The 13455-nt window shown below is 45.1% G+C and overlaps 1 protein-coding gene across 3 annotated transcripts in view; it reads left to right on the plus strand.

Moving 5' to 3' along the window:
• Nucleotides 1-2439: 2439 nt before the first annotated feature.
• Nucleotides 2440-13455, plus strand: part of PELI1 (pellino E3 ubiquitin protein ligase 1) — a 46656-nt gene continuing 35640 nt past the window's right edge. The window contains exon 1 of one of the 3 annotated variants that reach the window (XM_051615123.1): nucleotides 2440-2681. Coding sequence is in view for 1 of the 3 variants with exons in the window: in XM_051615122.1 (XP_051471082.1) it covers nucleotides 4164-4167 (4 nt within the window). In the remaining 2 variants the exon portion in view is untranslated. Of the gene's footprint in view, nucleotides 2682-4143; nucleotides 4168-13455 lie in introns of those variants that run through there. The other 2 variants (XM_051615121.1, XM_051615122.1) reach the window with 2 other exon arrangements.

Here is a 13455-nt window from a genome sequence, read left to right on the forward strand (position 1 = left end):
ACATGGCAAGAGGGACTATTTGCTGTGGCAGGACACGAATGCTAGGGGAAAGGCTCTGAACCATGAATGCCAAGCTCATCCTCTCCCCTCATGCTTTCTTCAGGCTCCTTCTTGGGTGCTTCTGGCAGCTGCACCTAATTCCTATAAGGCTTAGTAAAGCGAGCATGGGATTGCAGCGTGAGGTCTCCTGCAATCTAGCTCTGGTATGCCCCAGGCATAATATTCAGCAGTCCACACCTCAGTTTCCCCTTGTAAATTGGATAATAATGAGATCTATTAACACTGTCATGTTACATCACATGTGTGGCAAGTGATTCAGTACACGCAATGCTCCCAGCACGTAAGGCAGCACACAGGGGCCAGGCAGTGCTCGGCTCATCCCAACGTGATGCTGGGCCATGACTGTGGCAGCTTTCCACCTATTCCTCAGCTTCCTCCGCATCCCATCTCCCCCAGCTTTCGCCCCCCACCCCAGTGAATGTAGTGCCTGGTCCCTGGGAGGAGAGACATGACTTCTTCCCAGGTGAGACTCAGCAGGTTTTCAGTGCTGAGGTTTGTGCCAGGAGCTTTCTCCACCTACGCTTCCAAGCTGCTGTCACAATCCGCCCATCTCCCATGTGCCTGCGCATGTGCTCCTTACTCGCTCCTGGCCGGGTCGTGTGGGAAGTGACACCTCCAGCAGCTATGGGGAGATGAGAGGTGCACTCCTGCTCGAGGGCCAGCAAAAGACTTTTTCCCATAGCAGAGGATTAGGGGATGCTGGTACTGGTAGATCAGCAAAGAGGAGATTAGACGATGCCTCAGTCAGAGGCCTGCAAAGACCTAGGCTGGAAACAAAGAAGAGATAATGCGCTTCGCAGTGTAGAAAACAAAGTTACAGCAAATCCAAAGGAAAACCAATAAACGCTCAGCAGAGAGCTCTGCTTTAACACCAGGCTTTGTTCGCAGCAGTTGCCAAAGGTGGGGATGGGTTTATCATCAGGGCAGTTTTTATTTCAGGTGTCAACGCTTCTTTGCAAGAAATACTGCCTTTGAGGCTAAAGCTATTTCTGTGATGCCCCAAGTTACGTGACAGAGGTCAGAAGAGATGATCGCCCTGACCCTTTCGTTCTTATAATCTGGGAGCTGCAAGTAACATCTCTTAATCTCTCTTTATAAATACCAGCACCAATGAAACTCAGGTTAACAACTAGCAGAGCTGTGCTTACACAGCCCGGTGCCACTAATTATTCCTAACCCTTTCGAATTCTTCAGGAGCTCTGGGTGTGATGGCAAGGAAAGCATCTGTGTCGACTTTGTGCATTATGCTGGGGCAGGACTGTGGTGTTTTCCGAGTCACGTGGCAGCAAAAGCCCCTGTTTACCTTAAGAACTTGCTTAGTTTTTCCTCACTTCTTTTGGTGCAGCCCAGGACCCAGCTCCCGGCACAGCTGAGCTGCACTTGGGGGTGGGAGGTGGCATTTTGGGTGTTGCTTGTTGGAGCTGGGCTCACTGATGGCAGGAACCTCATTGACTCCCCCCTGCAAATGGTGGCACCCCACCATAGATACGATACATGCATACATACGTACATGTGTTATGCATACACAAATGCTCATTTATGGTTATAGATACACCTGAATGTGTGCACGTACATAGAGATATAAATACACACCTATGTACATACTTACATATACCTATGTATGTGTATACACATTCTGGTGAGATGCCATCTGGAGTACTTTGTCCAGTTTCTGAGGCTGCCAATATAAGGACATGGAGATGCTGGAGTGAGTCCAGAAAAGGCCATGAAGATGATCCGAGGGCTGGAGCACCTCTGCTAGGAAGGTAGTCAGAGAGAGTTGGGGCTGTTCAGCCTGGAGAAGGGACGGCTCCAGGGAGACCTTATAGTGGCCTTCCAGTACCTGAAGGGGCCCCAGGAAAGCTGGGCGTGTAGCAATGGGACAAGGCTCAGTGGCTTTAAACTGGAAGAGGGTGGATTTAGGTTAGATATCAGGAAGAAGTTCTTCACTGTGAGGGTATGAGGGTAGTCTCAAGTTGCCCAGAGACTTTGAGGATGCCCCCTCCCTGGAAGCGTTCAAGGCCAGGTTGGACGGGGCTCTGAGCAACCCGGTCTAGCGGGGGGTGTCCCTGCCCGTGCAGGGGGGTTGGAACTGGGTGGTCTTTAAGGTCCCTTCCAGCCCAAACGGGCCTGTGACCCCACGCTGTGCATACACACGTGTGCGTGCACACGTAGGTACACACGGACACACAGACACAGACACAGACACAGACACAGACACACGCACCCCGGCCCCGCACCCCCGCCGGGGCGGGCACTACAACTCCCGTCGTGCCGCGGGGCGGGGCCCCAGAGGGCGGGCGGGGCGGGAGGCGGGGGCTGCGGGGCGGGCGGGGCGGGAGGCGGCGGGGCCGGCGCTCATCGGCTGCTTCTTCTTCCCCGGCAGCCGCCGCCGCCGCCGCTCGCCGCTCTGTCGCTCGCTGCGCCGGCCCGCCGGAGCCCGCGGGGCCGGGGGGGAAGCGCTGCCGAGGCCTCTTCCCCTGTCGCCCGCCGTGCGGCCGTGAGGAGGAGACGGGGGCGAGAAGGCGGGGGCTGCCCCTTTGCTCCCCGCTTCTGGCCTCCCTCCGCCGCCTCGGGGAGCCGCGACCGTGCCGCTCCCGCCCGCGTCCTCCTGCCCGGAGGTGAGCATCGCGCCTGTCGCCGCTATCGCGATAGGGGAGGCGGGGGGGGGGGGCGCTGGGGCTGGGGCTGCTTCTCCCCCTCGCCCCCCTTTCCCCGGCGCTCATTGTGCTGCGCTGCCTTTTTGTTGCTGCTTTAAAAATCATTCTCTGGGTCTGTTGTTTGTTTGCGGATTGGTTTTTTTATTGTTTCGTTTTGTTGTGTTTTTTTTTTTTTTTTCCCCCGGGGTTTGGGGAGTTTGTTGGGGTGTTGGTTGGTTTGGGGTGTTGGGTTTTTTTGTGGGGTTTTATTTCGTTTGGGGTTGTCTTTTTTTTTTTTTGTCCCCTTCCCAGCCACCCCGGAGTTGGCCGAGCCGGGGCTGGATGTGCTGGGGAAGCTCTTTGTCATGGAGCGGCTGCCGGGCTGCCCTGCCCTGGGGAAAAAAAACATCACCAAAAAAAAAAAATTAGGGGGGGCGGAAATAAAAAAAAAAAAAGTCGCTCGGTGTTTGGACTGCGAGGTTTTGTTGGGGAGGGGAGTGGGCTTTTTTTTTTTTTTTTGTAGTCATTTCTGTGTGGTGTTGTGATTTTTTAAAATTATTATTTTTATTTATTTATTATTTTCCGGGGAGGAAAGGGTCCCCCCCGAAGCCCGGGCTCCATCGATCGCAGCCCGGGCGCTGAATGAGCGCGGCTGAAAGCAAAACAAAGGGGGGTTTGGTTTTGCTGCTGGTAACCTGCGAAGTCTCGGTGAGAAAGCTTGCTTTGCGTGTTTTCTTTTAGTTGGTTGGTTGGTTATTTTTTTTCGTTTAACTCTTCGGAATTTGTTTTACTCGGGAGGAGCCCAGCTAGCCGGTAGATAAGTTGTGTCTTTTTAATTTTAACCTTTTTTTTTTTTTTTTTTTTTTTTTTTTGGCGGGGGGGATGGTGCGTGGAAGGAATTGCAAGGTTTCTCTCTCTCGTATCAGCCTGAGATCCGGGGCAACTTTCGTCGGGTTTTTCTTTTCATTCCTTTTTTTTTTAAATTTTTTTTTTTATTTCCACGTAGTCAAATCATGCGGTTTCACAAGAGATAATGGCAGGGGGGCATCTCCGCCTGTAACAGCCACGGAGAAGGTCTTTAAAAGGCAGGGGAGAGGAGCAGCAGCCAGTAGTTGTGTTTTCAACCGAATGCTTCTTAAAAGGGAAAACGAGATTTATTTTTTTTTTAAAGCAGTTATTCTATTTTCATGCGATAAGCTTTTTGCTTCCCCCCCCTCCCCCCTCTCTTTTTTTGTTTTTGATTTCACGACCCCCCCCCAGAAACTGCAGCTCTTTCCACCCGCTGCGAAATGCAGCTTCTAGCAGAGATGCCGGCAGAAAGCAGCCGGGCTGGGAACGCTGCTGGGTCTGGCCTTCGCCTTTAAAGGCCACCCGTTTGTTTTTGCTGGGACTCCCCTGCCTTGAAAACGCGCTGCTTGGCCGGTGGGATTACAAAGCATTTCAACCAGACCGAGCTGAAAGACGATGGGTTGGTTTGTTGTTTGTTGGTTTTGTTTTTTTTTTCTTTCCATTTTGAACGTGGGAGAGGGGCGGGGGTGGGGGGGGGGAAGCTGGGGGGAAAAAAAGGCTGTTTCCGGTTTCTGTTCAGCAGCTTTTCGTTGGTGGTGGTTTTTTTTTTTTCTTCTTCGGTGTTTGTGGTGGGTTTGGTGTTTTTTTTTAAAGAAAAAAAAAAAGGAGCAGCCAGATGACCTGTTGATGATGCATCTTCCGTCGCTTTTTTTTTTGTGCCAAAAGGCACCAGTAGGTCAGGGGAGATGAAAGCTTCAGCTGGACGGGCTACTCAGATTTTCTTTTGCACGTATTGTTGTTGTGCTGCCCCTGTGGCTTTTTAATCTTTTAGGCCGGTGATCTTAGGAATTCGTGATGTAGTGCACGGGACACTTCCACCTCTCCTCTCCCCTGCCCTCTTTCCCCCTCCCCAGCTCCCCGGGGCAAAAAAAGCCCAGTTTGTAGAAAATCGAGCACTCGTAGTTAGGAAATCAGACCTTTTTAGTGCCGAACAAGAGAAGTGTCCTAACTCCTTTTGAAGCCCTATGAATGGGCGGGCAGGATGCTTTAGGAATGCTCTTTAGTTGTATGTAGGCACCTAGTGGGTACCTTAAGCTTAATCGTCTCCTTTTTCAAATGAGTTAAACTTGTAGGAGCACTTAGGTTATGTTGAGTATAGTCTTGTGTCGTGTGCCTAATGAATGTTTCCACTCTTGCAAAACACTGAAATGTGTTTCTCAACACAGCGGGACACCCTGCTAGTGATCATCTTGGAAATTAACATTTTGAGTAACCACTAGTATTTCAGTCAAAGCAGAACTTGGATAGTTCGTCTGCTACCACCGTTTTGTATTTTGGTATCAGTGCTGGTTTCTTTGAAGAAATTAGGCAGGGGAAACAGGGTCCTTTCACTTCAGGATTTATAGCTGGAGACCGTGTGTTTGTAGATGCAAAATAGAGCATCATCTGTTTGGAGCCTGTGGTATTTAAAGCTCTTATTCATTTGGAAGGAACTAATTACAAGTATATTCTAATATAAAATCTCTTCTCAGGCAGGAACTCAGGAATACAGGAAAGCAGAAAACCTGAAGCTGTTTGTAGATGCTAATCCATGTCCTGAGCTAAAAAAGGAAGAATGAGGGTGTTTCATGAGAAATCAAAGTCACCTTTAAGTGCATGCTTTTAAGCAAAATTACGCAGCTGATGAGGAATTCCTGCAGGATGCCAGTAATTGGAGGTACTTGTTGCTAGCTGGTCGCTGTGCACCTTGCTGGTTAGATTGCAAAAGTTTTGACTGTAGGTGGCATCAAGAGGAAAAAGTCCAGCTCTTTTCCTTCCCAGACATTCATTCCTTAATCTCCAGATTCACGGGTATGCTGACAAGCTGTCAAAGGAAGTGACAGCAAAGAGATGGTGCAGGAAGTAGGTCCAGTGCCACTAAATACTGCTGAGAAAGTTTCAGTGGAAAAAAAAGTAAGCATGTTGCCATCTGATCTAGTTTCTGATACCTTTCAATCTACTGGTTAACAGAATGAACCCAAAAATCTCATACTCCTACTTTAAACTCTCTGTTCTTCTGAAATTAACATTGCATCCCCAGTCAGTTCCAGTTAGTCTACCTGGATGGAAAGATTCATGGGGAAGAATGTAAAATAGCAATTTTGTTCTGATCCCGTGAGGTGCCAGTCCTGCCCGTTGGGCAAAGTTGAGGTGGCTGTGTCTCCCAGGAGGCCATGGGCAGCTCCTAGGATGGATTTCTCTCTCCCTGTGTTGTTGTGGGTTCTGTAGAGGGAAGCTGGAGGTGGGCTGGAGCAATAGGGTAGCATAATGGTGTGTTCTTTATGGCCTTAATGTTTTGCAGTGGTTGTGGCACTTAATAGTCATAAGTGACTGTGGTTTTGGTTTAAAATGTTGGAACTGATACATTAAAAAAACCCCTGCTTTCCAGGTTAGAAAAGAAGAAAGTTCCTTGGCATGCTAGAAAGCATCCTTAAACTACCAAGAAAGCAAGCTTTAGCCTGTTGCTGCTTTCTCCTAAAAGCAGTAAAAACTATTGACAATTACTTGATTTGCAGAAAAATTAGCATATTTGCCCTATATGTTAATTTCCAAGTATCCTTTATATTGATTTGAAAGAGATCTTGCTTCAAGTGAGAGGAGGTGCTTTGATGCTTTGCACGACTGAGTGCACAGCTTATTGGCTACTTAGGTGAACTCTATGCCAGGCACTTCTTTTGCTGACCTTTGTCATATGACTGGGAGCACCAAATGTTGCTGACTGCTCAAAATGACCTTTCTGGAATAACCCTGTAGTCACAAATGGATATAAAATAGTTGACTGGAAAATTCAGTTGTCCTCTGCTGGCACCCTGTGCTGAAGATCGGTGGTTGTCAATTCCAGCCTTGCTCCATCAATGTCTCCTGGCTGGCATGCTAGGTGCAAATGCTGTGAAGGTGACGTTTTGTGAACTAGTCAGCAGCTTGTTTGATTCAGGCTGGACACAGCACCTGGGTGGAAGCGTTTGGTTAAAGATTGATGGTATCCTCCTGTCCTTGCTATGCCGGAGCACAGTTCAGTTGGCAAACAGGTAGTAAAAGTTAATCTGCTGACCTTGTGTTTTAATCCATGCTAATCATAATGACTTGACTGCCACCCGTGGTACATACTTAGATAAATGCTGAATTTTGTGCTCGATTCTCCTGTACTCCAGAGTGGAGTAGACTAAACTTTGCAGTGCGTTTCTGGCTGTCGTTTCAGGATTGGGAGTGTCCTATAATTATACTGTTCGAATTGAAGGTATATGGCACTGTTCAGAGTAGGAGCAGTCAAAATTCCTTACTCTGGCCCTGTAATTATATTTCTGTTGGGAAGAGGTTTTGTTGGATTCACACATTGCAGTACTTTCCTTGTTCACCACTGCAGTATGTTGTAGAAGACTATGGATATGTGTCATGCTGGCTTGAAATACTCTTAATCTCCCTTCATGTTGGCTACACAGCTATGTAAACCAGATGTTTTTTTGTGCTGACCCTGTTTGCAGCAGATTAATTGACTAAGTTTATTTTTTAAAGGGGGAAAAGCAGTTCTTTTGGGAGAAGTTTTTTAATAGTACAGAGATATTTGAGACAGTGGTGCTGGTCTGGCTATACTAGATAGGGTGGGCATGTGTGTGTTGGTGGAAGCAATTGTACCATCTAATTGACAAAAGTTAATCAGCATCCCAGATGTAGGCAAGCTTTTGCTGAAGGAATGCTTTTGTCAGCCTGTTAGCTTACAAATTTGGTACTCGGGAGAATAAACATGGTCATTTTGGCAGAGAAGATTTTGTCACTAAATCCTGGGTTTCCATTGTTGGGTCTTAACATTTGCTGCAGTGGCTGAGACTCTGCATTGTAGGTGAGTCTATAGCATAGCACAGAAATTAACAACAAGGAAGGCAGGAAAAAGCTGAAGTTAAATAGACTTCAATCAGAAGTGATCTACAGAATATTATAAAATTATTATTAGGATAGTCTTTTTAGATGCTTGCAGCATATGGAATTGGAGCAAGTTGGTCAGATGAGATTCTTTGGGGGATAGATTATTTGAGCTAGGATGTAGAAAGGTGATTGAAAAAACTCCAGCCAAAACCCTTAAAAAACAGAAAACCAAAAAACATAGCACAAAACCTTGCCTAGTCCAAGTTGTTTTTAAGTAGACCACCATTGTTGAATTTCTGCTTCCGTTGCAAATCGACTTGTGTGCCTGGATGCACTTACCTGCTTGTATTTCAAGTATACAATAATTTCTTCAACTGTATAACCCTTTGGACTTCATTACTAACACCTGAAGTACTCTTTCCTGAGCTGGGATTTTCCTTGCCTCATGGGCAGGGCTGGGGACACAGATAAAATTTAAAGGGACTCATTTGTTTTCTGTTAAGAAGTATGTTAAGATTTGCCATTGGCATTGCTGGAGCTCAGGGCCTGCAAGAGTTTCTGGAGGCATAGTGAGACCAAACTTAGTGATCTGATTTGAGTGTCTCACCCTGGCCAGCTTGCCTCTTCAGTGCTTCTGCTTAATTGTCTGACAGTTTGTCTGAATGGAGTAGCAAGCAACTGGGAAATAGCAGCTGTTGAGTTAATTTCTTCCTCCCTTCTGCCAGCTTGGCCTCCAGGATGGTAACCCCTTGTATGGTTCAACAAGACAAATGTCTTAATTGTTCTTTGGGTCAGGGCAGCCAAACTTGCATCTCTGTGTTACATCTAGCTTGAAATATTTCTGTCCAGGTTTTTTGCCCAAGATGTGATCTGCAATGGCTGGGGCAGCAAACAAAGCACCAAGGTGGAAGCATGGGCTTTAGGTGTGGGAACTAACGTGCCTGTGCAGCCTGCACATATTGCCTCCTTAAGCATGCAGTCCATTGGGATGCTGTAAGACAACAATAGACTACTAGCAAAATTAGACTTAGGTTACATGTGTTTGGACTTCCTTTTCTTCTGTTAAGACCATGCCTCTCTCATGGTTACAGATCTGCCCCAAAGTGCCCGCTCTCCCACAGTTCCTTCTGCTTTCAGTAGTTAAGCAGTATTAAATAGTAAAGACTTGTTTTTAAAATCGTACAACTTGAGTACTTTATCTGTAGGTTCTTCAGACAAATATTTCATATTGAATCACAAGTGGTCCCTGAACTCCTGCTAAGAAATCTCAAGACTCCTCTTTAAATGTTAATATGCATACTGAGATTTTGTCTGATGCCACCTTGATGTAGTTTCCACTTATCTGAAGCAGCTGTAGTTCAGTGCAGTATTTTTAAAAGAATAAATATTGCTTTAATCGTGTTTTAACACAAGGTTCAACTGAGAAAATAAGTAATGGTTCTTTTGTCCCATCATGTAGCTGAACTATTTATTTGGTATGAAGTTAGGGGAAAAAATCCAAAATGCATCACATATGGAGGCTTACTATAAAGCAATTCACTTCTTTTTAAAGAACTTGTTGCTCATTTTTCCTGCTGTAATGCACCTCTTGGGATAAGCTGCTAATTCTAAAAATAAGTCAGTTCTGCCATTTCCCACTAATACATTTTTTTCTTTGTTTGGCTTTGGTTTGCTTTTTTCCCTGAGCCACTTAAAATTCTCTCAAGAATGCTCAACATGGAAGAAAATAAATGCAAATAGGCATTTAGATGGCTGCTGTATTTCAAGGCTAGCAGAGGCTTGCTTTGAACTTCTGTTTTACAGGGAAAGAGAGTGCAGGGGCCTCAACCCTTTGCTAATGTCACAGGTAGGGTATCTGCTTCCTCATGGATCTGGCTCCTTTCTGCTGGGCAAGCTCTCCGTTTTGAATTTAGGAAAGAAAATGTAACATACTACTAGAGGTGTAAAAAAAATCTTCTGATAGAAACTGGGAGAATACCTTGTGTATAGGAAACCAGAGTAATAGACTGTTTGTGTGGGACACTGGAGTTACTGACTGCTCATTCAATATTGTTATTTCCATGTTCATGATCAAACCTTGATGGTAATTCAGTTTCAGATTTACGAATGCTGAAAAAGAAACTCTAGAAAAAAGTGTTATGCCCACAAGTGGCTGTCCATCCATGGCTTTCTTAAACTAGATAGGCTCTTCTGTAATCTGTCTTTGGTGCTTGACTGTTGGGTGACCTGACCTTGGCCCTAGGACACAACCTAGGCTTGAATGGCCAACCCAGATGTAGCAGGTAAACTTGGGCTGGAGAGAAGGAGGAATACTGCATGCTTGTGAAAGATTTGCTATCTTCAAGTGACTTCATGCTTTTGTCCTCTTTCTGCTTTAAAAGAAGGAATTAAAGCCACGTGTAAAGACTATCTCTATTATTACCCACAAAATGCTTCCGGCTTGTTCTTGTATTAGATACAGGTTCTGTTTAATTGGCATTGTAATGTTAAAATTTTTTTAACATTAGTAGTGTTGATCAGAAGTTGAATAGTTAGAGGGGAGAAGAAAATAGTCTAACTGTAAAACATGTCATCACGGATATGCCCAACTCAAGCACCTGCTATTTGTGTGTGCTATTTTGTGTAGTGAACCTTCAGCAAAGGGCTGGTAGAGATCCAGCTCAAATGCCCTGAAATTTACGGGGGTAATCAGTAAAAACTGCTGCTTGATAGGGAAAAAAATTTACACATTTTTTTCAGTTTTTCAGATGGGTAGTGCAGAGAAGCAGCAGGCCCAAAAATAGGCTCTTAGGTGTTTTGTTTGTGCTTGTTCTCGTGTGATAAGATCGAGGCAGATTGTGATGATTAGATAAGGACTGCTTTTCTCATCCAATCTGTCCCTGCACCTCTCAGAGTTAAACCATTATATATGTTTATATATAAAGTATGTATATCTATATAACTGTGCACTTCATATCCTGAGATTAGCAGACCAAGTTTAAGGCAAATTATATTGTAAAGCATATTAGTCTGAAGACATTTGATCACCCCTTTGTGCTTAGATGACTTTTCACAGCCAAGTCATCTCCTCTTGATTCCTGTGGTAGATGGATCCATCATACTGGATCTTTGTTCTTCTCTTTTTTTTTTTCCTTTTAATAAGGTAATTGCTATGCTGCTGATAGCCCACATCAATTGTTTTAGCATTAATTTTGTGCTGTATGTGGTGGATGTGAGATATCATTCCAGTAGAGCTTTCCCTGTTGTTGCAGCCTGTTGGTTTACGTTTCTGTAAACGACTCAGGTTTGTTACAGAGGGCTGCAGTGTACCATGGTGAGGGTGGCAGCTGGGTTTTTTTCTTTTTTTGAAAGACATGATACATTATTGAGGTGGTTGGCCACCTGCTGAAGTTGAGGAACTCAGCTTGATCATGCGAACAGATAAATGCATGAATAGCTTTTATTTTTATCCATATTTTTTTTCTTGCGTGTGTGTTTTTAGTCAGTACTGGGACTAGTGTATTAGTTTTGAGGCTTTCTTAGCAGCAGGTGTGAACAGAAAGTTGGTCCTTGTACCTCTCTGGCTGTTGGCTGAGAAAGGCCAGGGTGCTATAGTAAAATGTGGGGGCTTAAAAACCACTTGTAAGGCACCTGGGCCTTAGATGTAGCAACTGCTTTTGGAGTTCTATGCCAGTATATATACACTATACTTTTTTTCCTCGTTGAAACAGCTATTCATATTTCACTGTTCTGAGATATGCGTCGTTAGCAAGGGAAACTCCTTGCTCTAGAGGGAAGGTGTTACAAGCATTTTTGTTGCAATCTTTCACTTGCTGTAATTTTGAGGAGCTCATTTAAGTTGCACACAAACAATTGTGGTCAACAGCTTAATGTCCCAGTGGAGACCAGTGACGAGTGACATTCCTCAGGGACCAGTGCTGTTAGAAGTCTTTTTCCACTACATGGATGATGTGATTGACAGTACCCTCAGAAAGTTTGCCAATGACAGCAAGCCATATGGTGCAGTTGACACGCTGGAGGGAAGGGAAGCCATCCAAAGGGACCATGACAGTCTTGAAAGGTGAGCCCATGCCAACCTCATGAAGTTCAGCAAGGCCAAGTGCAAGAATCTGCACCTGGATCCAGCCTGGGAGGAGGATGGGTTAAGAGCAGCCCTAAGGAGAAGGACTTGTGGGTGCTGGTTGATGAGAAGCTCAACATGAGCCAGCCATGTGTGCTTACAGCCCAGAAAGCCAGTCATGTCCTGGACAGCATCAAAAGAAGCATGGCCAACAGGTCAAGGGAGGTGATTCTTCCCCTCTGCTCCACTCTCATGAATCCCCACCTGGAGTACTGTGTCCAGTTCTGGAGCCCCTAACCACAAGAAGGAGCAAGTCCAGAGGAGGGCCACAAAGATGATCAGAGGCCTGCATCACCTCTCCTATGAAGACAAGCTTGAGAGGGTTGAGGTCGTTCAGCCTGGAGAAGAGGAGGCTCTGGGGAGGGCTCAGAGCAGCTTTCCAGTACCTGACGGCACTACAGGAAAGGTCCCTTCCAACCCAGACCATTCTATGATTCTGAGCTGACAGTGTCTAAACAGGAGCAGAGATAGGTGCCTAATTCAAAAGATGAGGGAAGAGTTAGCCTTTACCTTAAACCAAGAGAGACCAGTCACAGGGAGAAGTACCTCATACTGGTTTTAAAGACAGGAGTGGTGTGTCTCTTCTGAATCCCTGGGAGATGTGGGGAAGGATGTGTAATCCGTCCCACATATATCAGAAAACCTAATAAAGCTAGAATTACTGTTCACATCTGTCCAACTCCAAAGGAGTTCGGTGTATGGGAGGTAGTGGAGAAAGTGTCCTGGGATGATGGATGATGTCTCCGAAGCCCCAGATGAGTGTTAGACTTATCTCCCTTTTTTTTTGTGTCCTCATTTGTTAAGAACTCACAGGTGTGTTGATGCTTCATTTTCTAATATTTGGAAGCTGCTACAGAAATGCAAATTAGTATTCAGTTACTAATCAAATCTTGCTCTGCTCTGAGGCATGTAAACTAATGAAGTATCAACAAATGTGGAGGTGGGTGAAAAAACTGATAGTGCAGCACACATTCCCTGCGTTCACACATTCCCATCTCTTTCTTCTGCTTCCACTTAGTCAGATGTTGAGAAGTGTTGTATCTGAGACACAAGGCTGATGCTGAGGAGGAGAGCACAGTGATTTGGAATATGGGGAGGTGTAACATCTGTTCATAACCTTTGTCACAAGTGGAACACATTATAAAATGACGAATACTGATTCTTTGCCAATCAGCATATGCTCAATTCCGTATTGCACAAAGCTCACCAATTAGATTTAATACAAATGTTCACTCAGAAAGATCACCTTGATTTAATTTTTTTCTGATGTATGAAGTAGAAATGATCTGAGTCTCTCTGTTTGTTCTTTAAAGACTAAGTGCTATATTTCTAGCTCTTGGCAGACATTGTCCACAAGTACTTCATGTTCTGTTGGGCTTATGCCAAATTTAATGTACTGTGTGTACTGAAAACATCAAAACCAGACTTACTTTAATTTTATATTTTACAGCTACCATTATTGATTTTTCTTAGAGCTGTTCCATCCAATCTGCTATCATTTAAATTTCTTTTCCCTGCAGGAATTTGGGGAAGGATTTCATCTTTGTGTGACTTTGTGTGTTTATATGAGTGAGAGCTGTAGATCAGACATTTCTGCAGTGGCCAAACTCTCCATTTATGGAAGCTAAATCAGCATACTCCATTATTTGTGAAGTCCTGTCTTCAATACTGGCTGGTACACTGTGACTAAGGATAGTGTTATAAACAGAGTCCATCAACTGTCTTTCA

This window comes from Apus apus, chromosome 3, assembly GCF_020740795.1.
Source record: "Apus apus isolate bApuApu2 chromosome 3, bApuApu2.pri.cur, whole genome shotgun sequence".
Taxonomy (NCBI): Eukaryota; Metazoa; Chordata; class Aves; order Apodiformes; family Apodidae; genus Apus; species Apus apus.